This window comes from Podarcis bocagei (genome assembly GCF_964188305.1).
Source record: "Podarcis bocagei genome assembly, chromosome: 4".
NCBI classification, from domain to species: Eukaryota; Metazoa; Chordata; class Lepidosauria; order Squamata; family Lacertidae; genus Podarcis; species Podarcis bocagei.
This window is the reverse complement of record NC_138128.1, coordinates 82,169,926-82,196,429: the sequence shown is the minus strand read 5'-3', so window position 1 is coordinate 82,196,429 and position 26,504 is coordinate 82,169,926. Positions and strand designations below refer to the sequence as shown.

Here is a 26,504-nt window from a genome sequence, read left to right as displayed (position 1 = left end):
AAGTACTGATTTTTACAAAGTCATATTCTCTAATGGGGCAGACCCTTCTTTCTCTGAATATTAATCTGAAGCCGTTCTTTTTAGTAATCTGCCACTTTTTATGTTGGCCCTATTCATGTGCCTTTAACTGACTTTGACGTTATTTTCTGCAATAGAGTAATATGGTGACTACTTTCAGTGTTGCGCCTTTCAACAGCAAACTCACACTGACATTTAGAAGCTTTTATTTTTCCTCCCCCAAACCCCACATTAGGCAGTTATTCCTCACATTCTCTTCATTACTTTGTACTACATGCAAGATCACTTTTCTTTTTCCTAATAGGAACAAATGATATGATGGTTATTATTTAGGTGCTCGCCACCAAAAACGAAGTCTCCAGGCAACTTTTGCTAGAGCCGTTTCCCAGCTTATCTGGTATGTGAGGATTAGTTCTCAGAATTGAAAACTTGAAAACGTTGGCACGAAGAAAGGCCATGAGCTGTTTGGAAGCCAAGACCGCGATTAAGATGCTCAGAGTTCCCTTTGCTGGCTACGGAGTAGGTTGGGGAGTCCAGTGATGACTCGCTTCCTTTGACACAATTTGTAAATTAAGTTGAACTTTCTGAGCTTACTTGGAGACCTCTTGGAGTCTGAGGCTTTCCCAGTAGTTCTAACTCATATTATTGGTGCCAGCCCTCTCCCCAGTCATCCTTTTCCTAATGCTTACTGCTTCAGTGGAAGTGGAGAGACTAACGCCAAAGGAGTGCTTGCAACAAAGGGAAAGGCCTCTTCCTTAAGACCTGACTGACTGACATTGCCATGGAGAAGTATTAGGAAATGCAGTTCCAAGTGCTTCCTCCTGCCCTCTGTATTGGGAGGCATTGGGCACTAACTACATTCTCTGCCATTGATCAGCCCCTGGAGTACGTCCAAAAGCCTTAAAGATTAATATACTGCTGCTCATTTCCCACCCCTTTCATAATCATAAGTTTGGGGGGAATGGGTGTGGGAGTGAGCAGAGTTTCCTGCTGGCTGGGAGGGGTGGCGCTGATCAAGTTGATGACAAATAAGGCTTAAAATTCAGAAAGCATTGAGGCTCCACTTGCAATAAGCTCCAGGTTCTCCTGTCTGGTGGAGTTCTTTTTCCCCAGGGGTGGTGACTCCCATTTCAGCACTAAATGTGGACATGCTGCCCTGCCGCTGTCCCACTGTTGTAAGCCAAAAACGGCTTATCTTCTGAGTTTACGCCAATAAAACTCAGAGACGAGAGGACTTAGGAGTCCAGCGTTTATTGCAAGGCCATAGGTTACAGTCAAATTGTTTCGCAAAACTGCAACCCCGCCCAAGGGTACAGTTGGTGGTATTTATAACATTTCAAACAAAGGATTTCAATTTACATGTACATTTCATGTTTAATACACTTGCACAATAAGCGTTAGCAATTTCTGCTGATTCAGTTCTGATTCCCACCGCTTTCTGGTAAAGTTCTAATTTCTGTTACATTGTGTTAGTATGCATGTTGGGAACCTGTGTTATGTGTAGTCATTTGCACTATGTAGCAACTTATGTTCTAGTTTATGAGCTCTTTGTGATTCACATATTAGCTGTACTTCTGCCCCAATTGGGGGGGGCAGGGGGGCAACTTGCAAAATCATCAGTTTCTTAAAGCAACAGGTTACCATAACTTCTGTGTTAGAAGCACACTCAAGGATTTACAAGAATACACTTTATCACATTTGTTGTGGCCCTTTGGGCCACCACCACACCACTGCCCCCCTTACATGGGTTGTGTAGCAACAGTCGCAAAGTGGCAACAGCAGTGGCATCAACGTCTGGTGAGATCCTGCAAGACCTCTCAAAGATTGCGGAAAATCTTGCAACGTTTTGATGAGATCTTGCAACATCTCGATGGAAGTTGGCACCACTGCCTGCACCGCTTCTCTGCTCTCAGTGCGAAGGGTGGGGCACCACCTCTTGGGCTTTCACCCCCCCCCAAAGTGGCTGCCTCACCCCACCCCATGGGGTGGCCCTGGTTTCTGTTCCATTGCTAATGAGAACAAAATCGTCCTTCCATACTAATAGGGGTATGCCATTTTCAGATGCGGGGTTTGCTTTGAAGGGCAACATCCATAGGGGTGAAAAGTCAAACGCTTACTCATGCTAACCACTGTATAGACTGTAAGGTTTCATTGCCATGTTTACAGCATATTCTTCCCTGCCACAATGCAGCTTTTAAGCAGGAGAACTGTGGCAGAATGTATATGGCTTTTAAGATACTCAAGGTCCCCCACCCCTGTCTGCCTGCAAGAATGGCTTTCAGTATTCAACTCACTGCATGGGTTACTTGTAGGCATTAGAAATAAAATGAACAAGGCCTTTTAAGGCACCTTTTGCTAGAAATATAGTGGGGGTGCAATAGTGTGGCAGATCCACATTTATTAAGGAAGCAGATCAAGCAACACCTTTCTCAAGTCATTGCCGGGGTTGGTTACTATGGCAACTCTCTGAGGAGTGACCTCCTTTACCGCTTAAATAGACCGTGTGTGTTTTAAATAGTATATCATTTCTTAAAGACAATCAGTCTACAGATGGATGCAATATATTAGCAATCCCTTTCTGAGAAGGGGGAGAGATTAAATAAAGATTTGGTTTTATTGCATGAGGGTTAACTGATTTGGTTTATTGCATGACAGTTTAACATCTGTAGGAGAAGTGCAGTCTGAGGCTCCGGTATCCTGTCTCTTTCTTTGCAGCTATATTTTGCATTGTATCTGTTTAAGGTGTGGCTTCATAAAAAAGAAGCAGAGAGAATCATATTCAATAAGCAGCTTTGTAAATGAAGCATCCTCACAATGATCTTAGTTGTTTCATTTATGTTTTGGCATTGCTGCAGTGGAAGGTATCAGGAATTCTGTCATGTGATGTGTGTTTAAATATTGTGAATTTCAATCCAATATGGCCCAGGACATTCTGAGCAGATGTTCTCAGCTGGAAGTTACTTCACGTTAGCCCTTGTATGTTAGCTATTAGCCCTTGGGATGGTGTAATAATGTCCCCACTGCTGTATGCACAACCATCCTTCTCCTGGCACGTTGGGCCCTTTTAAGATTTGCACAACTTAGCCGCTGACCCAAATTCAGCTGAAGAAAGACCATCCATCACTAGTCTGAGGGTCTTATGTGTCTTCGAAGATCTCAGACAGAGCGATGAAAGGCGAAGTGCCTAATACCTACTTCTCAATGAGGTGGAAAGGCATCTGTCTGGGATGCACCATTCAGAATGTAGTTGAAGCTTACCTGATCGAATGCAGTTCCTTCCCTTGGCCCTACTCAATTATAGTTCAAAACAGAAGAAAGTGCCTGCAATTGGGGGGGGGGGATGTTTAGATAGGAATCATATCCCCTTTACATATAATGATATATGGAGGGGAAGGGAGGGTTTTTGTTTTTTGTTTAACCCCAGGAAGCAAAATAGCTTGAGTCTTAGTATGGAGATATTTATTGATTCATTGGAAGTACGAAATAAATAAGAAAGCATCGTTTTTTAAAGTGCTGCAAAAGTAGAGTATTGCATTATCAAAACTATTCGGCAATTCCGGTATAATTTTCAGTCAATGTTTCCAATTACATGTCTCAGGAAGGAAAGCACTTTTAAATTACAGTTGACAAGACTGTTTTAATTGAAGTATGGAAGGAGAATGATGTGTAATTTTCAGATCTAAGTAGAAAGAAGAGGAATTTATGTGCCAAAAGCTTGATTCTTGATATTAGGGGTGATGGTGTGTCTTTTTGGATGTACTTTTGTGAGAATTTGTGAGTTTTCCGCCACACATAATTATGATTACCTCTCTTCTACCTGAGTTGAGGACAGAGGGGGTACTTTTCCTACACAGTTACGAAAATGGTTTGAAGTTACCTTTGCTACATCCTGCAACTCTGTAATTGTTAAATCTCAATTCCCAGCTAACACTAAAATGTAGCCATTAAGGTGGTGGGATTTTCAGCAGACAGGAGAGGGGTGGTTAACCCTTCCACGTCCCTCCCTCCTGGGCTTTCTCCTGTCAGGCTTATATTTGGTCTTGGATCTGAAGAAGAGAATAAGCAGGTGTTTGTGTGGCGGGGGATAGAATCAGCAGGCAAGAGGTTGAGTGCCACCCTTCCATTCAGCAATTCTCTCCTGAAAATTTCCCCTGAGGTTCTGGAACTTTGTGTTTGCCTCCTTATAACGTGTGGTTCTACTCTAAGATTTGTCCAAAGAAGGAAACTGCAGGGTTACCAGTCAATCAAAACCGGCATGAGGGAATCTCTTTTAACATCAATAGTAAAAAGCATGCCACCAAGACTGTCCCTGAGATCCAACTTGGCAGGTGCTTAAAAGGTTTTTACCTAGAATTTTGCTGTCCTTACCAATATTTCATTCTCAGCCACATTAGTCAAAAAACAGCCTTTTGAATGTGTTATAAACATGCATCACTAGATGGCACTGGAGAGCAAAACAAAATATTTGCAATTTTCCGTAGCGTTTTTTCCCCTTTTGTTATAACAATTTAATTTCTGACTTATTTATAGCGTTTTCCCCCTGTGTGTAGATCCACCCCTTCGAGAACAGGAGGATTAAAAACTCTAGAATGCTTGCTCAATTTTTACATCCTGTTCTTCTACTTTATGTGAGTTTTTCTTTTTAGAGAAAATATTGTGGTCATAGCAAGAGGCTCTCTCTGCATGCACTCAAAAGGTGTTCTGATTATACTTTTTAAATAGAATCTGTTTACTATTGAAAAGGATTGGCATATGCTTTCTCCAAAGCGTTTTGCCCCAAGTGATCTTTTAGCTGTATTCAGAGGCAATTAAACTGAGGAGCAAGATTTTTTTAGGGGGGGAGGGGAAGGGTGGTGGTGGCAATCCTATTCAAAACTTCTTAAGAAATTGAGCTACTTTATCAATTGCTCCTACTCTGTTGGGCTAAATTAAGCCACATGTGTATGTCTGCTATAACAACTCACAGGAATTTTAATAGAAAGTAGCATGTCCGTGCTGGGAAGCCCAGTGCTTAATGAATTTTTTCAATGTTGCAAGGCAGATAGACCTACAAACCAAAAGTCCTTGACGCTGCATGAAATCAGAGGAAAGAAAGTAAACAAATAATATTGTGGATTCATCATGCATTAGTGTCTGAATTATGTACTTCTGTTGTATAGAACTTTGAGTTGCTGGCTGGTGCATGGTAAAAAAATTAGGTGCCAGCTTCACCCTATACTGAATCTATTTTCTCAATTTCATCATGAGAATTGTTTCTGTTAAAGATACAGAAAGAGTCCTGTTGGACCCAGCTAGTCCTGCATTCTGTTCCTACAGTAGCCAGCCAAATGTCCATAGGAAGTCGTCCCGTTACAAGAGTGCAGAAACACTCTCCTACTCCTGCTCTCTGATAGCTGGTATTCAGAAGCATATGTCCTCTGACAGTGGAGGTAGCACACAGCCATCAGGGCTAGTAGCCATTGATAGCATTATCCTCCACGGCAGGACAAGTTCTCATGGCAAATATTGATGTGAAAGCAGACTAGAGCAGGAAACTGAAGAGGTGTGTAGGCACAGAGAGGGGCGTGAAGTGGACAGAGGGCTGCGGCTTTAAAAAGGAAAGACAAACATACTTTCTTTCCCCCATATTTTAAAAACCTGTTTTGCACTTGAAAAATGAAACTTGGCTGTAATATTTTTAGAGGGTTTGTGTATGAATAAATTTAACAGGTGATTATCTTAAATGGCGTATTGATTTGCTTGGTGAAAGAGGTTTACAGCTTTCCCAATACACTGTGGGAGATAATTGCTTGGGTTGGAAATAAGCTTACCCCTTTCAAATCACCTCTTTTTCCAAGCCACCAACTAGACTCCTGGAATAAAGAAAAATGGCCTTATTTCCTTTTGCCTTCACATCTTTACATGTGCAATGTCTGTGATGGAACCATTTTTTGATCTTCCCAACTAGTATTGCAGAATACCCTTGGTTAAATTCAAGGTCATCCATTCCAGACCTTGCATTGATCATCTGCTTGGGCAAAAAAACACTCTGCAGGAAAAGCTAGGTGAAGTATTCTATATAGAAACTGAAACACTGAAGCCCCCAAATACAACTGCCTTTCCCACTCACCTTAGCCAGTGACCAGGCTTGTAGCCCCCACCATCTAGAGATGCAAGGTAGAAGAACACTGGTCTACACTACAGCGTGGTGTTTCCAGCACTTAAGATGTGGGGGAGAAGGCAGTGATGGGTAAGTTTCATTCATTTATTTTAAAAATTGTATCCAGCTTTTCACCATGTAGATCTCAAAGCAGCTTACAACAATAGGAATAATAATAATAATAATAATAATAATAATATCTTATTTCAGCCCCCAACAGAATATTAAAAACAAGATAAAACATCAAACATTAAAAACTTCCTTAAACAGGGTTGCCTTCAGATGTCTTCTAAAAGTCAGATAGTTGTTTATTTCCTTGACATCTGATAGGAGGGCGTTCCACAGGGCGGGCGCCACTACCAAGAAGGCCCTCTGTCTGGTTCCCTGTAACCTCAGGTATACTGGGCCGAGGCTGTTTACAATATTTAAAACATAAATTTCCAAAATGTAAAACCTTGGGAATTTATAATCTATTAAAAGTGTGGAGGAAACTGTTAGGATCGCCCTACTCTCATGTAGGACCCTGGCAGAGACACATGCCCAACTGGCATGTTCTCTCCCTCCTGGTCGATCATTCAGGAGCTTCAAAAGCTTTATTCAACCTTAACATCATAATACCAAGATACCAAGAAGCATCAGCGTACTTAGGGATCTGCAGAATATTCGCAGTTTGCGTAACAGATCTCAGTAGCACAGCATTTTGGCTAATCTACTTTTATTTACATATAATACACTTGGAGCATTCTGCTTTAGCTCCTTCCTCTTTCTCATCAGACAGCAAGGAGAGAGAGAAAGAACAAAGGACAATAGACCTGTCTAACTTACTGTGGTAATTTGTGCTATAGAATTGGATCTACAACACTGAAGGCACAACTCATTGACACGAGTCAGGTTTTTGGCCCATTGTGAACCATTGATGGCATTATCCTGCGATGATCTCAACTTGGGGTGTACAGGGGAAGGTGGTCCTTAAAGTATCCTGGGTCCAAATTATCCAGAGGTTTGTGCTCTAGTACAATAATTTGAACTTGGCCCAGTAGCAAATAGTAAGCCAGTGCAGGTCGTTTAGCACCAGCATAATGTGTTAATGGTAGTCTGTTCCTGTCATAGACTAGCTGCAGTTTTCTGTGCTAGCTGAAGTTTTTAGAGCCAGCTCCAAGGACAGCCTCACAAAGAGCATGTTGCAATAATTCAGTCTTGCAGTTACCAGCACATGACCAACAGTGTCCAGTGTCCAGGAATGGTCATAGCTGACATACAATTATGGTTTAAGGAGTACCTTCAAACTATGTACCTGCTCCTTCGGAGGGACTGCAACCCCACCCAGGACAGGTAGCTGGCCAATCTCCTGGATCTGAGAGCCACCCACCCACCAGGCATCTGTTAGATTTTTCACTCTCACCACTGCATCCACACACTGGTCCTGGTCTTATATAGCCTCTCCTGAATCAGATGTAATGGAGAAATACAACATACAGGTTGCACCTTGCCTCTAAGGTCCCAATGGCTACTCTCAGCAGCTTTATACAAATACGTTAAACAAATCGTTCTCTGCCTTGCTTTAAAGGTAAGGATGGTTATGTGAGGGTGGTTTGGGTATACACGTTTCTGTGTATACGCACTAACCCTAGAATGTAACCCCTATGTAAGATGAGATCATACTGTTACATGTGAAGTCTTCTGCAGTCAGCCCCACTGTCTCCAGATTGCCATTTCTATGGAAGTCAAGGGAAGCACATTCGAAAAAGCGTTGGGAATTTTATTTCGCTTCCTTCCAAAGTACAACTTTATCCATCTAATCCATTTTTAAGCCATCTGCAGCATGTAGAAATGCTGTGAGTTTAAGCAATTAACTAGACCCCTTTATCTGTGAGTTTTGTTTTGGGAAATCTCTCGTATCACTTGCTTTTGCTGTTTGAGTTTATGATGAAAGCTGTCAAGTGGTAGTCAGGAAAGCAAAACTGTGTTACATAAAATGCTAAATTGCTCTCTTCTCCATCGAAAGGAACTGTGGAGTGATGAAAAAGACCAGTGTTATCATATTGGGTCTTTTGAATTTTCTAGGCTGCAGCTGCAGCTGATAATTCAGTTTTTAAAAACCGCAGGAGGTTGTTCACACTACAAACGTAAAGCAATTTACGGAATGTGATTATCAGCTATCCACTGTCTGTTTACCAGTTGATAATTTTGCTGATTCTGCCAATTGTATCATTAATTGTTTCTGCCTTTACCAGAGGTTTGTGCTCACAGATTGAAGGTCACGCTGCTTAAGGAAAATTAAGTTCAGGTTTCTCCCCCACCCTCCACTCTTGAAAAGCAACCTTATTCTGAGCAGGCTGTATTGTATGAACAACATTTTATGGAAATGAGAGCTGGACCATAAAGAAGGCTGATCGCCGAAGAATTGATGTTTTTGAATTATGGTGCTGGAGGAGACTCTTGAGAGTCCCATGGACTGCAAGAAGATCAAACCTATCTATTCTAAAGGAAATCAGCCCTGAGTGCTCACTGGAAGGACAGATCCTGAAGCTGAGGCTCCAATACTTTGGCCACCTTATGAAAAGCGAAGACTCCCTGGAAAAGACCCTGATGTTGGGAAAGATGGAGGGCACAAGGAGAAGGGGAAGACAGAGGACAAGATGGCTGGACAGTGTTCTTGAAACTACCAGCATGAGTCTGACCAAACTGCCGGAGGCAGTGGAAGACAGGAGTCCCTGACATACTCTGGTCCATTAGGTCACAAAGAGTCGGACACGGCTAAACAACTAAACAACAACAACAACAATTTTGGGACAGTGGTCGGGAAGTAACCTCACAGTGGCTTTCAGCCCTGATAAGCCTAATGAAGAGCTGGCTGTTCTTTGGACAGGCAGTGACTTGAGATCACAACATATGTGGAAAGATGGTTAAAGCTAAGGAAGTCTAACCCTGGTGCGTTCTCGTGTGAGAGACCGGCAGCGAGTTCCAGGCAACCTGCTCCAGACTTCCCATACTAAAAGCAGGATACAAGTGTAATAAAATCATTTAACAGTTGCTAACATATCTTAGAGAAATGCATTTCCCAGCAATAAAACGTGCTTCTAAAATTGAGCTGACGGAACACACCAGCAAGGGGATAAAACAGCTCTATAACAGTGTATATGGGATGATGACTAGCCAGTTGGAACTGTGGCAAGTTCTATGATTGATAACTTGTTTACGAGTGCACTGTTTTCTTTGAAGGCCAAGGCTTCTATGCGATCTAAATGGTTAACACTCTCAGATATATATGGCAAAGTCCTGGGATGATGGCGGTGGTGGAGGGAGACATTCTCTATTTTCAAGGTTTCTCCTTAATAGGATGTCAAGATATTTTTTATATGGAATGTATTCCACAATTTCTTAAACCCTCAGGGGATGTTCATACTTCACAAAAGCCATATACCAGGTCTTTTACCTGCTGTCCAGTCATATCTTTTTGGACTTGATACTGCTATGCAGCCTCCTCTTCTTGGGCATAAAAGCTACTGAAGCAAGGCTCCTGCTTTCACCTTACTCCCTTCTCTTATGAGGGATGGCAGTAAGGAAGATGTGTAATAAACTTGGCAAGAACCATACCCATAAATAACCATTTCCCATGACCTGCTTGGAATGGAATTAACCCTTTTGTGGAATCACATAGATTCAACTGGCAAACCAAACAGTAGTATTTTTTATCTGTGGTCTGCCTTTTTGTATATGAAAAAATATTGTTTGTTGCTGACAGTACATAATTCCCTTCCTTCCTGCCTTCCTTCCTTCCTTCCTTCCTTCCTTCCTTAAATTTGTCATGACCTTTACATTATTGACTTTTACATTGTAGCTAGCAAATAGTTGGGGGTGGGGGCATGTTTCCATGACCTCTTGCACAAACACACTATAGATCAGGCTTCCTCAACCTCGGCCCTCCACATGTTTTTGGCCTACAAATCCCATGATCCCTAGCTAGCAGGACCAGTGATCAGCGATGATGGGAATTGTAGTCTCAAGACATCTGGAGGGCCGAGGTTGAGGAAGCCTGCTATAGATGTATGCCTGCATTAAGGATACCCATTTTATGCAAATCTGAGGGCTTCATTTTTAATACCTCTCCTGCTCCTGGGAGAACAGGGAGGAGGGGAATTTGTCACAGCAGGAAGGGGAGACACCCTGGCTTTTTTACCAGCCTAACTCATCTCTGTTTCTTGGCTCCCCTCCTCTCTGGCCTCCCCTTCTGCCTGTGATTCTGGACTGCTCTCTGCCACAGACGCTTCCTGCTCACTAAGCCCTGCTACCTTTTCAGGTTCCGACACCACCTCCTCCCAATCTTCTGCCTCTGACCACTCACCATGATCCCACCACTAATCCCCTGGCTCTGAGCCTTCTTCCCTTGGGGGTTCCCCAGCTGGTGCCTCCCACCATTCCTCTGTGTCCAGCCAGGCCATGACACTTGTTGTTCAAAGGTAAGGCTCTCATCCACTGCCCACTCTTGCCTCTGGTCCCAACCATCACTAGTGTGTGGACTGTGGAAGGTTAACCACAAGGAAGTGTAGCCCTTGGGCTGAAAAAGGTTTTCTACTCTTGGCCTCGCTGATCAATCATGCAATGTGTAATTTGTGGTGGGTGCAGCTTAGGCAGTGTTCGGTGTGAGAGTGTGATACAAATATATTCCATTTTTTTAATCCATAAAAGGTTTGAGGGTGTTCATTTGGTGACAATTCTGTCTTTTTGCAATGCCTTTAATGCAGTTATAACACCGCCAAATCTGCTGTTATATGAAAAATGTACTGATAAATGTGTCTGCTGTTGAAATGCAGACATTAGGTATACGTTGTGGTGCATAAGACATTGTATTTGCATGTTTTGGGATGGGTATATTCTGTACTTGATAAATGAGCATTCTTTGACAGCACTGTCTTGAAATAAACTCCTAAACGTAGAAGTATCATAAAGTAGTTAGCACATTATCCACTAAACCATGATGACACAAAAAACATCAAAGGCACTTGATAATAAATCCGTGTTTATAGGGTGACAGTACACAGTTATTGTTCCCTAGGCAAGTGATATTGCCTTTCTTTCATATCTGGTGGCAGCATTCATCAAAAGCTATTTACTCATCCAACTGTGGAATGGCATCTCGGTCAACAAAGGAAGCAATTGCTTGCTCTCCATAGGGGAATTGGTAATCCAATTTCTGTATGTACTTAGCTAGGTAGATGAATGACTGACTGTAGGTGGCCAACTCAGATTGCACACTCTTCTGTTGACCACCAAATGAGGTATCCCTTCCTTGACCTTGAATTCATCCTTAAGATGCAGATAGTGCCTTTCCTCATTCAGTCAGTCTGCGGCCCACCCATCAAGATGCATGCAGTTCTCTGAGTGTGGATTGGGTCTTACCATGTATTTGACATGCCCCCCTTTTCAGTTCCATGCAAGCAACAATGCTAAGTGATGATCTGGTGGACTGTCCTCAGGTGGGATATTTTACCAGTTGTGCAGGCCTGCTGTGTAGTTTAAAGGGGGTGGGGGGCCTTCCTTCCTTACCAAATGGATAGAGCTGAAGTTACTGATGTCTTAAGCAGCTGCCTTTTAATGATGACCAAGTGTTTCCTAATCTGTTCTGTGGATTTGCTCTTCCCTGCATTCTGCTCCTCCTGAATTCAACCAGGAGAATCTGACACGTTTCTACAGTCTAAGAAGGTTTGCTGCAGCTCTGTGGCACCCTCTGTTGCACTTCTTGATGGGCACTGTAGCTACTGCTGTGTTCATGCATTTAGTGTGCCGGCAAGTTACTCTTCTGCTTCCTATCGCAGCAATTTCCCAGTATTAATTACTGTATTGGCTTGAATATAAGCCACACCCGCAAATAAGCTGCACCTTTAAAATTTGGCGGCTTGGGGGAAGCTTGGGAGCCAGGCTGCATTCTGGGGGGGATCTGCACCACTTTACCGGAGGCCTTCACCCCCTTCCCCCTTCTCTCAGCCAGAGTAGGGGAGGTTTGGGAGTGGTGGGCAGGCTATGTGCCGCTGCCCCATGCTCCCAGGCTGCTTGGGGGGGGTGGAGCCTCGCCGCTTTGTCGGCAGCCTCACCCCCTTCTCCCCTTCATTCTGATGTATTGGGGGAGCCAGGCGGGCTGGGCGCCATTGCCCCATGCTCCTGGGCTGCTTCCGGGGTGGGGAGCCACACCGCTTTGTCAGCGGTGTAAGGTCGCAAATATAAGCCGCACTTTAATTTTACACAATCGGAATTTGGAAAACAAAGTGTGGTTTATATTTGGGCCAATACGGTATATCATAATGATAGTAATACTGATGACAGTTACCAGACTCTGCAGACACAGCAGGCTCTGTGATTCTCCAACAGTTTGATTCACCCCCAGAGGTGCATTCCATAGTCTTGAGACAGACAGATGCCAAGGACAAATGATTATAATGCAAGCAATATTAATATATTAATAGTAATATTAATGTATTAATATATTATATTACACAATAGTTATATAATACTACCACTGCGAACCGCCCTGAGACCCCCAGTTATAGGGTGGTAAATAAACAACAACAATAGAGAATACACATCATTTGGCTTGGACGCTATCCACTATGTAAGCTGTTCCCCCAGCTGTAGAACTCAGAGTAGTGCCCACACACATCCTTTGGGCTAAGCCTCATTTGTCCTTCAAATGTCTTCTGCCAAATTGCTTAAATCTATACTCCACAATTACTCTCTGATGCAGTCTCTCTCTCATCCTGTTTAGAATTGCAGACCACAGATAACTTATGTTGCTGCCATTCCCCAGATCTAATGATTTACCATGGAAACCTAGATATTATCATCTTCTTGTGGGTTTTGATAATTTAATCATTCTATGAATGATTCCTCTTCAAGAGACAATTTGTGACAATTAATTCTTTATAGGGAAATGGCAACGGAAGATTTAGTAGTCTCCTGGACTGTGTTGGGGTTGTCATTTACTTTGACTGAAAAGTAAAATTGTTGCTCAAGTACTCTTCCCAACTAATTGCAAGGGCTGGGGACAAGTAGGGGAAGAAATTATTGTCAAGTATTTGTGGGCCTGAAATCAAGGAAGAGTATTGATTTAAGACTGGGCTATTTTTATTTTTTTATTTAAAAATATTTATATACCATGCTCTCGCAGGGCTGTGTACAAAATAAAAACTTCTAAAAGCAATACAAAACCATCATTAAAATGACTGGCGTCCCAAGGGACATTTTAGACAATTGTATAGGCCCGTTGGTGTTTTAAAAGTTTTCAAGAGGCACCTAAATGTGGAAGAATAAGAAGAGGAAAAGTGATGATGCTTGTCAAAGCACAGCTGGAAAAGTGTTCCCCAGCATGAGAATGGAAGCACTTAATGCCCAACTTCTAGTTGAAGCTAGCTAGGCCTCTATCACACTGGGGGTTATGGGTCTGTTTGCCGAGTTGACCTAGAGAGAAGGGATCTTCTGTATTCTTCCAAAAGAAGCCAAAGCTGGAACTAGATGTTGTGGAGAAATCCTGTCTTTGACCCTGAAAACAGCATCCATCCATCTCCCACTGTCAGTGCCTTGAAGCACATACTGTAGTATTGCTTGAGGCCTCTGTGCTGAGAGTTTATCTACTCTCCAGTTCTTTGGTTGCCACCCTGGGAAGCTCACAGGGTGCTAGTGTCATATCAGCCTTGCATGATTTAACAGCGAAATGAACTTCAGAAACCTAAGGTAGTTCCCCAAATTGCAGAGTGAACAAGAAGTCAGTTAGTCACTGTCTCTAAGCAATTGGAAGGAAGGAATGAGAGCTATTTCCTGTCTCTTCCCCACTGATGATATTTGCTCTGTATCAGAAGGAGCAGCTTGCTGTGAGATGTAGGTACAGGAGCAAAGTGAATGGTGCCTTGCGTTTTTAAGAGCTGTGTGGCCCGCACGAATAAAATGGTGTAAGCCTTTCCTAGCAACGAAATACAATTATGGGGAAAGCTTCACCTGTTTGAATTCTGTCTGTAAAATGTATTACTTGTGTGTAGCCCCTGAATTACTTTGGACTTGATACTACATCACAGCAGCTTGTAACATTCTGAATTCTGGAGAAAACTGCAGAGAAGCAACTTTCTAGGAATGGAAAACTTGATCAACTTGAACTGAACTAGTTCTTTCTGTAAAATTTCACTTTGGACAGAATGAACTTGATCTAGTTCCTTTTTGAAAGGAATTTTCCAAGTGCTGGATCTGGTTCAGGAGGAGGCAATGCAATTATGTCCAGGTTCTGGTGGATTGTGCCCCAAGTTGGCGAAATAGATAAATATATATTTGCATGTTTCTTCCAAACAGCATGCAAAAATAAAATCCCTCCTGGAGAGTGAAGATAATATCCCTTCTGAACATCTCTAATAACCTGCTTAGTGTGCAATATATCACTGTAATTATCAAACAGACAGAAGTGAATGCCATAAGCACCTATCTTGGGTGCCCCATGCTTCACTACGTCTCATAAGCTTGTCTTGTAAACGCTAATTAAAATATATTGCAATAAAGAGCGACATAACTCAAGGCTAACGAGTTCCTGTTAATTTGACTTCCTGTTTATGATGGAGCTACTTGAAATAGTGTTATCTGCAAGCCAAAAGCACACTTCCAGTATTAGAACTCACAGTTCCTTGAAAACCAATGATATAAGGAACATTACTGAGAAGTAGCAAAGTTTCCATCAATATTTCTTGGGGTGTTTGCCATATTGATACCAAAATTGCCTGTGACTTAATACATGTCTCTTTCTGCACCTTACCTTGGTCCCAACTTTCTCAGCTTCTTCTGATCTCTCCCACTTGAAAGAGCTTCATGGTTGAAATGGGGAACCTAAACAAAAAACAGGAACTAGCTTTAGTAAGCATCCAGGGACTGTTTTGTTCCTGCCTTAGAGCAATCTCCAGGTATCTGAAGGGATGTAGATGTTGAACAGGCATGGTGAATACAGATACTCCACATTTCTTACCAGTCTATGTGTGTCCGGAGTGCTGAGTGATTTTTTTGCAAACCGAAGGTTCAAATTCTGGGAGTCGTGTTTCTTATTAACTTGGGCATCTTTTACTCATAGCAGTGAACACTAGAGTGGATAGGGTAACGTTTTATATTCCAGAATATAAACAAAACTTACTGTTGCTTGTCAGTTAGAACAATATTATTCGAGAATCTTGCCTTGGGTAAATAACCAGGGATAATCTTCCATATGGTGCAGTTAACAAGTGGTTATAAATCCATCCCATCCCATTTCCATGTTAATCTGCATTATAAATATAGAAAAACACAGATGAAAAAAATGTGTTTAGATGTGTATTTTATATTTGTATCTCAATGTACATATTTCTGAACACATTTTATCCTGTTTAAATACATGTTGGTGCAGTTTTTGAGTCAAGAATGGTATCACAAAATTCAGAAGAGTATGGCATCTGAAGAATGATTAGTCTGAGAGGTGTTGATCGCATTGGAATTCACGGCAAAACCTATGCAAGACTAGATTGGCTAAGATGAATTCTGTAGACTGATAATGAATCTGTTACAGTTCTGATGGACCAACAGCAAAATATTGATCTGTTAATCAACACAAAATTACAACACAGTATTACTCACCACCCTTTATATTACATTTATTTTAAGTGTTGCATTTCTGTTTTGGGTTTTGCTTCTACAAATTCAATTTTTAAAAAATATTTATTGTTGTAGGTTTTAAGACTGGTAGGTACTGTACTGTCTAAAAATGGCCTGTGTTTATGTCAAATTTTGTATGTGTTTAGGATAAATGTGCTACTACTGTTGCCCCAAAGATTTTGACATGTATGCTCCTGTTTGTAGGAAAAGCCCATTGCCCATCCCCAAGGAAATATTTATTATTATTATTATTCACTCAGTATTGTAATAATTGGAATTTTGTAGGCTTCTCCCCTTACTTGAAATTATTATTTTAATTGCTCATGCGGTCATTGTTGAAATGCAAGCATAATGAAGCTATACCGTACGTTTTGGTTGCTGTCTTTGAAAAGTGCTAATGAAGACAGAAGAATTTGGGCACCACACTGGATTACTCATTACTGTCTGCCACATCCCCCCCCCTTTTGCATTTTGAGATGAAAAGTTGATGAGCAGCCTTAAATGCGTGGCTCCAGTTTGCCTCACAATGTCATTTTCTCCAAACCACACCCACCTACCAATCAGCTTATGTCATTAGGTGATGTCAACTGATTGGCAGGGTGCAATCCTGCTGGGTGCTGCTTCACCAGTGCATACGCTGTGGGGAACACACTGACAAAGTAGATCTTTTTCCCTACCATGTGGATCAGATTTGACAGGGAGGTGGGAGTGCACTTGATGGTGTCATGGTATCATGCCCTGCCTACCTGAAAAGATCAGGCCTGATGAGTCAACAAGATTCCCCACCCCTGCTTTTAAGTGTGTCTTAGGCTGTAAATCATAATCGGTAGCAATCAATATTTGGTGCCTTTTCTGAATTTCAAAAATATATTCTTTTAGGTGTCCAGGTAGCCATGGGAACTATTGAAACCTGTCCCTTTGATTGTTGTTGTTTAGTCATTCAGTCGTGTCTGACTCTTCGTGACCCCATGGACCAGAGCACGCCAGGCACTCCTGTCTTCCACTGCCTCCCGCAGTTTGGTCAAACTCATGCTGGTAGCTTCGAGAACACTATCCAACAATCTCATCCTCTGTCTTCCCCTTCTCCTTGTGCCCTCCATCTTTCCCAACATCAGGGTCTTTTCCAGGGAGTCTTCTCTTCTCATGAGGTGGCCAAAGTATTGGAGTCTCAGCTTCACGATCTGTCCTTCCAGTGAGCACTCAGGGCTGATTTCCTTAAGAATGGATAGGCTTGATCTTCTTGCAGTCCATGGGACTCTCAAGAGTCTCCTCCAGCACCATAATTCAAAAGCATCAATTCTTCATTGATCAGCTTTCTTTATGGTCCAGCTCTCACTTCCATACATCACTACTGGGAAAACCATAGCTTTAACTATATGGACCTTTGTTGGCAAGGTGATGTCTCTGCTTTTTAAGATGCTGTCTAGGTTTGTCATTGCTTTTCTCCCAAGAAGGAGGCATCTTTTAATTTCGTGGCTGCTGTCACCATCTGCAGTGATCATGGAGCCCAAGAAAGTAAAATCTTTCACTGCCTCCATTTCTTCTCCTTCTATTTGCCAGGAGGTGATGGGACCAGTGGCCATGATCTTTGTTTTTTTGATATTGAGCTTCAAACCATATTTTTGCGCTCTCCTCTTTCACCCTCATTAAAAGGTTCTTTAATTCCTCCTCACTTTCTGCCATCAAGGTTGTGTCATCTGCATATCTGTGGTTGTACATATTTCTTCTGGCAATCTTAATTCCAGCTAGGGATTCATCCAGCCCAGCCTTTCGCATGATGAATTCTGCATATAAGTTAAATAAGCAGGAGACAATATACACTAATCCCTTTGATTACTCCCCTCTTTAATTTTTGTCTAAACACAGACTGCCTGGTCTACCTCAAGGAATTACTTCTGGAGAATGCCTATACACCTTTGGTTGGGACTTCAGCAGAGATGGATTTAAGAGATCATGACCAGTTCATTCGCAGCTGAGAGGGCACTACAACGATGACTTAGAATGGAAGGGAAAAGGTGGGGGCACCGAATTTTGGCGGCACACAGGGTGCCACCAAAATTTGAAAGCCCCAAGTCTGCCACTAAATTCAGTTTGAGATGCCTCAGCCCTTTGCTAGAAAACCCATAACCTTAGCTCACTTAGCATATACTGATGCTTTTTGTTAGCCATGTATAGTTTTTAGAGGTGAGGGGAAACAGATGTATGAACACAGCAATTGCCCGTTTCATAAGAATAATACCAAGTTCTCAAAAATATCCCAACAAATTATTTTGAGTTTCCTCCAAGCATTTGGTAATGATATATGAAAATCAAGGCATTATGAAAACTCAGAGACTTTCTTAGTTGTTGTTTAGTTGAGACTTGGTTTTTTGTTATAGTTGTTGGTCCAGTGTTGGCGCCATGTGGGAGGAGGAAGCAAGGAGATCAGAACTGTGTGAGTGGGAACCAGAAAAAAGGGGTGCATTCCCACCGGTGGGCTGCTTAAATGCTGCACGCCACGCGCCCTGGCCTGACTGGATTGGTCAGCCTAGGGTGTGGCACAGAGGGGACTCCCTATGACGAGGGGGCTAGCCACACCCCCACGCATGGGCGGGATTGTGTCCAGCCTGCAACTCCATTTCCCTGGGGAAGGGAAATGACTTTGTTATACATCTAATATGCTAATTAATGTTCGAGAATTTGTATTTGGTTCGTGCATGCAAATTAACTTGGCTGACAGCATAATTATTGAAACAATCAAGATTATATCTGTCACTTTACAAGTTGGTGTCTTTGATTACATAAGGCTGGCCTTGAAGTGTGTTCAGAAGCTTCACCCGGGGAAGAAAGTTGTTGCCTGTGCAAAGTGGTTGTAATACATCACCAGTTTTGTTGGTTTTGCATATGGGCTTCCAGACACAATTCAGTGTGTATCTGTTAAAGCCCTCTGTTATCTGGGTTCAGATCTACTACCCTGAATTGTACTATATATTTTTGTGTGTGTGTGCTCTTGCATAGAAATTAGCTAGACTTTGAAAACAAATCAAAACAGAACACCTGGTGGTGCACAAACATACAGGAGGCAGGATTGGTTCAGCAATAATGTATCACCTTGCTCTTGTCTGCTCTGTTATCTTCGCTAGTTCTTTTAGTGGTGCTCACGTGGAACATGCTGGATATGCAAGTCTCACAGGCCCATATAAGATCAGCGTACACAGTTGGGCCTGATGAGCATTTACTGTTCCCAACCCTAATCCTGCGGAAAGCCATCTAATTCAGATTCTAATTTGTTCCTGACTTGTTTTTAGGAGGTGATTTAATTATTGTTTGATTTTATATCAATGTTCTACAGTGGTACCTTGGGTTACAGACGCTTCAGGTTACAGACTCCGCTAACCCAGAAATAGTACCTCGGCTGAAGAACTTTGATTCAGGATGAGAACAGAAATTGTGCGGTGGCAGCACGGCCGCAGCAGGAGGCCCCATTAGCTAAAGTGGTACCTCAGGTTAAGAACAGTTTCAGGTTAAGAATGGACCTCCAGAACGAATTAAGTTCTTAATCCAAGGTACCACTGTATATTTGATGTTCGCCACCCTGAGCCCGGTCTGGGAGGGTGGGATACAAATAAAAGTTTTATTATTATTATTATTATTATTATTATTATTATTATTATTATTATTATTAATAATATTATTATTTTCATTTATTTATTTCTTCGGCATGCCCACCTACCCACTCCTGTCAAATCAGCTCTGTGCATTTCTGTGCCTTTTTGTGCAGAATGCAAGTCTAAGGCTCTCCCTGCTCCTTCCCCAGTTCATCTTAACTCCCTTGCACCTGTTCTGATTTTTTAAAGGTTGCTTTCATTGGATCATCTCTACAATGTATGCCATTTTCATCATAAAATAATTGCCCACAGATCTAAAGGGAGGACAGCAAATTCCTTTGTAGTTCAACCTCCTATCATAGTTTCTGGCACATGCAACCTTCCCCCCCCCCGACATTTATCCTTCTAAAATTAGACAGATTTATTAGCCCGTGGAACCTCTATGATGTGTGCTATTTTCATAAAAATTATCTACAAAACAATAAGTTAATCATTTTTCAACAAACCAACCACCACCACCCCGCCCACAACTCCCATAGCTATAAAGGCTGTTTCTTCAGGAAAACCACAGCAGCTATCAACCTAAGATTTGGCAGGATTTATTTGCGTGCTGAGGTCCCCCAAAACACCCTTATCCCAATAACTCACACTTCACACATAATTTTTGTTTAAGGATTTTTTGGCATAATTTTGGCCACAACTTTATTTTCATACAAATTATGAGTGGTTGCTTAGGCATTGGTTAAGACTATCTGTCCCCCCGCCTTGGGGACAGCACTGACTTCCGGATTCCAGCGGAAGCCAGTGTGGAGGAACAAGATCAGGGATAACTGGAGCTGAGACACAGACCCACAGCTTCTCCCCGCATGCTCCTAGGGGCTTACACGGCCCAAACCCGATTCCAGGGGTTTGGACGAAAGGACGGTAAGCCCCTGAATTCCTTTAACGGAATTCCCATGCAGCAGCATCACCTGAGGGGTAGGCACAGCCAATCCATACCCCTCCACCAACCAATTTAAACCAATGCCTAACCGCCAACCTTACAAGTTGTGACGATTTGCTAAGCAGTAGGCAAAACCCAAAAGGCACGCACTAATCAGCCAATTGGACAAATTCCTACTGGGCCCCCGCACCAAGGCGAACGACCCCATGACAGGCAAAGCAAGGTCAAAGCGAAAGCCCAAAGCAAGGGAGGGCGGGCGGGAGATCCGATGTCCACAGCAAAAGAGAAAGAGAAAGCTGTGGACCCTGCTTAAATAATCTCTTATCTCCACCCCCAAAATGGCAACATACAATTTGCCCCAGCAACACCAGCCCCAATCCAGCCAGACCCCTTCATAAAATTTCCCTGGCAACTAAAGGGTGCTTTGCCTGGCCCCAGCCGCAACACGTGCTCTCCTTTATTAGAACACGCTTTGCGTGCTGAGGTCCCCCAAAACACCCTTATCCCAATAACTCACACTTCACACATAATTTTTGTTTAAGGATTTTTTGGCATAATTTTGGCCACAACTTTATTTTCATACAAATTATGAGTGGTTGCTTAGGCATTGGTTAAGACTATCTGTCCCCCCGCCTTGGGGACAGCACTGACTTCCGGATTCCAGCGGAAGCCAGTGTGGAGGAACAAGATCAGGGATAACTGGAGCTGAGACACAGACCCACAGCTTCTCCCCGCATGCTCCTAGGGGCTTACACGGCCCAAACCCGATTCCAGGGGTTTGGACGAAAGGACGGTAAGCCCCTGAATTCCTTTAACGGAATTCCCATGCAGCAGCATCACCTGAGGGGTAGGCACAGCCAATCCATACCCCTCCACCAACCAATTTAAACCAATGCCTAACCGCCACCTGAGCCCCTTAGGCTCACCGCCAACCACTCACAAACCTAAACATACTCGCAACTTAGCCACCACCGACCTCAACCACAAATCACACCCAACAGAGGTAAGATGAACCCCATCACACCTATAGCAATCACTGGCCTTGGCCTTAATATCTGGGTGGGGAATCACTAGCCCACCCATATCAGACACCAACTTGCTGGCAGCCGAATTAATACGCTTTCGCACCCTTTCGGTAGCCGTAGGGCAGGTACTACCCCTCCAGACACAACGCTGGAGCAACTGTGACCAAATTAACTTAGTAGCGGGCACCATGGCCGCCAAGTCCCTCAAATCCTGCAAAATAATAGCACGTAAAACATAACAGGAAAAGGAAACCATATCATTTTCCCCCAGCTGCACCACAATCGCCGAAGGGGGGCCCTCCAGAAGAACACGCCTCTGCATCAGCGGTAAGAACTCCTTCCACCGCATCCCCCTTCTGGATATCCAGGACACTTGAACGTGCTGCGGAAGGCCAAGGCCAACTCCCCATTCAGATTGCCGAGCTCTGCAAGCGGCCCAATGCACAATACTGTGCCCCACTATCCAAACCCGGACAGTGGGTAAACCTAGGATAAAACAAAAAATGTGAGTACGAGGAATCAACATCATTTACGCACATAACCCCTATATGCGTTCGACTTCCAACGACCTAGGTTTTTAATCCTCTTAGTCGACAAGCCCCAATGGGCGGCTGTGGTTGCCGCCCCAATCCTGAAAGAATGCGGAGCGAACTCCGAAGCTGCATAGCCACAAGCAGCAATGACCTTGCGCAAAACTCCAGTAAATTGATGACGTGCCAATGGACGCCCATCCTCATGAATAAACAGGGCCCCTGCCCCAGTAGGCCGCAATGCCATATATTTCTGGAGATCCTTAACTGGGCAAGGGCCCCCTAGCCCAGTTGCTGGGAGCCGAATAACTGCCCCTCTGCCCAGTTGATCAGTTTTGGAACTCCTGACCAGAATCTGGAATTCAGACTGAGACAAGCTCACATCCTGCAGCAACAAACCTCTCGAACCCCCATCCTGCTTAGGTTCACACACCACCTCCCCAAGCCGCAGGGCTCCGAAAAAGGCTATGGAATAGGCTGCGGAAAATAACCGCGCCTCAAATTTAGACCAACAGATGCCCTTTAGTTTAGTTCGCATCTTGGTCAACAAGCCAAACGTTATTGGCCTCCTCGTAACTGGCCTGGAGGGGCAAAGTCGGCCCCACCCTTCCAATGCCTTGCGCACGACGAACTTCCCACATGGGTCATTATTAAAATAAACTTTGCTAAAGAAAGAAATGGCGGCGGCATGCAATCTCAGCGTCCTGGCAGCCCTCCGCATCTGAAATAGATGCGCCAAATATTGGAGCACCTGTGCTGTAGAGTGAGGTGTGCAAGTTCCCCCTACCACAGATTGCCCAATAAAATGCAAAAAATCGGTCCAAGCCTTCTTATAGGACCTCAGTGTGGAGGGGGCAACGGATGCAGCTACTCCCTGTAAAACTAAATGCTGCCAAGGTTCCAGAGATGATCCGGGAAAAATTCCGGACGGTCTCGAGCCACTGGCGCCAGGGACCTGAACCGCTGCATCTGAAAACGGGACAGAGCATCGGCAATCTCGTTAGATACTCCAGGCACAAAACGAGCTGAAAACACAATATTAAAACGCAAACAATGCAAAACGAAACCCCTCAACAGTGCCGATACCCTAGGTGAACGTGAAGACTGCTTGGCTAGCACGTTTACCACCGCCAGGTTATCCGTCCAGAAACACACTCGACGGTCCCTGAATTGCTCAACCCACAAATGGACTGCCACTACAATGGGAAAAAACTCAAGGAAAGTTAAATCCCGAGTTATGGCTTCCCCGCGCCAGGCTAAAGGCCAACGTTCGGCACACCACCTGCCATCCCAATATAAACCAAATCCCAACGACCCTGCAGCATCAGAGTGCACCTGAAAATCAGTATAAAGGTTCAAAGTGTCCTGCCAGAGAGACACCCCATTGAATTCCTCCAGGAATTCCAACCATATACGAAGGTCAGCACGCACTTGAGCTGACAGGCGCACCCTGTGTCTTGGTGATTTCAAACCTGACATAAGTCTGGCTAATCGGGAACAAAAAGGTCGCCCTGGGGCGACCACCCTGCAAGCAAAGTTTAGGTGGCCCAACAGAGACTGCAGTTGCCGCAGGGTAACCTTTTTCATGGGGATGAGTTCAGCAATGATAGCCTTCAGCGTGAGTATCTTATCAGCCGGCAAACTGGAAGTTTGAGCCACCGTATCCAGCAAAATCCCCAGGTAAGTCAGCTGCGTAGAAGGACCCTCGGTCTTCTCCGCAGCCAACGGCACGCCCAGTTCCTCGGTCAAAGCCGCAAAAGCCTGCAGCAACACCACGCAGTTCCCCGTATCACTAGCTGAGGCCATTAAGTAATCATCCAAGTAATGAGTGACTCCGCCCAAACCAGTTCTTTTGCGCAGAGCCCATTCCAAAAATGAACTAAAACATTCAAAGGCCGCACAGGCTACCGAGCAGCCCATGGGCATGGCCTTATCAAAGTAAAATTCCCCATCAAACTGAAATCCCAGCAACCAGAAGTCATCAGGATGAATCGGGAGCAGCCGAAATGCAGACTCAATGTCACATTTGGCTAGCAAAGCACCCTTTCCAAATTTTCTTATCATCTTGATCGCTTGATCAAGTGATGCATACTTCACCGAACAAAGCTCCGGGGGAATAACATCATTTACTGATGTGCCCCTAGGGTGTGAAAGGTTGTGTATCAGGCGAAATTCCCCCGGGGTTTTCTTGGGCACTATACCCAAGGGTGAAATATGGAAATCAGGAAAGGGGGGAACCGCAAAGGGGCCGGCCATACGGCGTAAAGCCAGCTCCTTCCCAATTTTCTTACGCGCCACCTCTGGCATATCCCTCACAGACTTCTGGTTTGAAGGGTTTCTGGCTACAGGATTTGCCGCCACTGGGATTCGAAAGCCTAGGGAGAAACCGTCACGCAAGTACGATGCTGCCTCCTGCAGAGGGTATAACTGTAACAATGACAACAACGGCTGTAGCTTAACTGGGGTATAAGCTAAAGAAAAAAGCACATTATTTTCCCGCACTGGCGGCTGCAGCCTGGGGGGCGACTTTTGGGGGCTGCTGAGAGCCCCCCCCCTTACGAAAGGGCCGTCTAACACCTGTACAAGCAGATGCTGGATGGTTCCCTGAGCACTTCTCACAGCTATGCGAATACCTGCAGAACTGGCGCTGACAGGTACCTTTGTTAAAATCCCAGCAAAAGAACTTGCGACCCGTCTTAGCTGGCACACTCCTAGTTTTTTGCGGTTCAGGGGGCTTATTGTCGATACGTGGAGCCACATAAGTGGTCCAAACATCCAAATCTTTCCTGTCCCAGCGGGCAGTGGGAATCTTGGCAGCCCTGCGTCTGAAATTCTCATCATAGGAAATCGCAGCGGACGCTCCAGCCATCGTAAATGCTGAGCGAACTATGGATAAATAGACCCATAGATGCATTGACCTCCGTGGGTAAGCCGCTGCCACCACTCCTGCAAACACCTGAAAACTATCAAGCCAACGCTCGAAAGTCCTTTCCGCCTTTGGCACCACCGCCCTCTTTTTTGTGGCTGCCTTATCCAGGGAATCCTGGCCCTCCTGAGGGGGTGCCAAGCTAAATATGTCAATGTAACGGCCATCCAGAATCCTGGATCGCAGCTTCGTGGTTAAGTGGGCACCTGGTATAATGTCCCTAGCTGAATTGGTAGAAACTCTCACATCAGGCAGGAGGACCCCGTCCTTACAGTCCTGCACCGCCCCATACTTTGCTCTATGAGAGTTTGCCCTCCTCTCCCAAGCCCATTTTGGGAGCCCCGATGTCTCGCCAAAGCCCCAGTATAATGAGAGTGAAGTTTCCTCATCACTACTGGAGGTTTGAGACGACGTACCTGCAGAAGAGGATGAGGTGTCTCTCCGTCTCCTCTTAGCCCGCTTCTTAGAACTCTTTTTCCGGCGACGGAGCCCACCTGAGGACGACCTTGGAGGGAGAGGAAGGCTGTCCTCCACTGAGGATTCGGATGCGTCACCCTGCAGCACGTCGTCTGGAAGCAACCTTGGCGCTGCAGCTTGGGAGACAGGTAAGACCGTCGATTGGGACAAATGCGTAGTACGCGAAGGACCCCCAGCTAACAAATCCTCCCCCTCATCTTCCGCTGAAGATGAAACCGAAGGAAGAGCGTCAACAGGCGGGGCTGGGCTAGCAGGAGAAGTCGTTGAAGTTGAACAGCGTTGAATCAAACCATCCATTTCAGCCTCAACACGTGCTAACGCCACTGGGTCATTGGCCAAGCCAGTGACCATGGATTGAAGGCGTCTCACAGATCGCTGTGGCACTGGAGATCGCAAAGCTTGGGACGGGCCTTTTATGGGCCGCTTTGCTGATGAAGCCGGATCAGGCCTCCGAGACACCTTCTTCTTTGGCGCCATACCTGCTACTAGTAAAACAAATAACAAAATTAATGCAAGGCAACCGGTGTTCTGTGGGCAAAAACAACCAATCCAATTAGCTATAACTAAATGGCCCACCAGCAGGTGGCGCAGCTAGCAAGTCAGGCCAATGGTATGGCTGCAGTACAACAAACGGTCACTAGAGGTCAGCACACAATGAGGAGGCAGTAGAAAATGGCGCTCCCGCCAAAATTCCCTAAAATGGAGGCCTCCCCACTGCTCCCCAGCAGAAGGCCTCCCACCAAGGCCCAAAGCAGGCCGTAAGCAGGCCTCCAATCCCCAAAGTGCTGGGACGCTAGTCGCCACCGGCTAAGGCTGAATATCCGGGGGGGGCCCTCTGCAGTCAAAAAAGGCCCAACTCTGCAGGCCGCAGGCGGCGCAGCACGGCTAAAACCGATAGAGCTCGGGGTCGGGGGGGGGGTGCCCCAAACGGGCTTCTCCAAACCCGGCCCGGTTCGCGCCGAGACAAGCGCCGCGAATCAGGCGGCTCCCACGGCGCCTGCGCGGAGCCTCCGGGCCAGCCGGCCCTCCCCGGCTACTAAGAGCGCGCCGAAGCGCGCGAAAAGGAGCCGCCGCCGGGAGAGGCAACTACGTGGGGGAGTGGGGGGGGCGAAGCTCTGGAGGCCCGCGGCAACCAGCCCGGGCCTAGGCCCCACCAAGCCCGGCCCGATCCGGGCCGAAAAAACAAGCGCCGAGCGGCGCACGCGGATTGG

The 26,504-nt window shown here is 44.8% G+C and overlaps 2 protein-coding genes across 3 annotated transcripts in view; one reads left to right on the top strand and one right to left on the bottom strand.

The window, feature by feature from the left end:
- The window catches only part of NRG3 (neuregulin 3), a 620,711-nt gene that overhangs the window by 129,579 nt on the left and 464,628 nt on the right, over window positions 1-26,504 (top strand). The gene's annotated exons all lie outside the window — the stretch shown is intronic.
- LOC308586124 (uncharacterized protein) lies at window positions 21,272-25,780 on the bottom strand (the record flags this gene model as incomplete). The annotated part of the gene is made up of 2 exons (XM_081192399.1): window positions 25,233-25,780; window positions 21,272-21,846 (listed from the first exon to the last, which is right to left on the bottom strand). Exons 1-2 carry the CDS (start codon window positions 25,768-25,770, stop codon window positions 21,272-21,274), a joined length of 1,113 nt encoding a protein of 370 aa, XP_081048525.1. The 5' UTR covers window positions 25,771-25,780.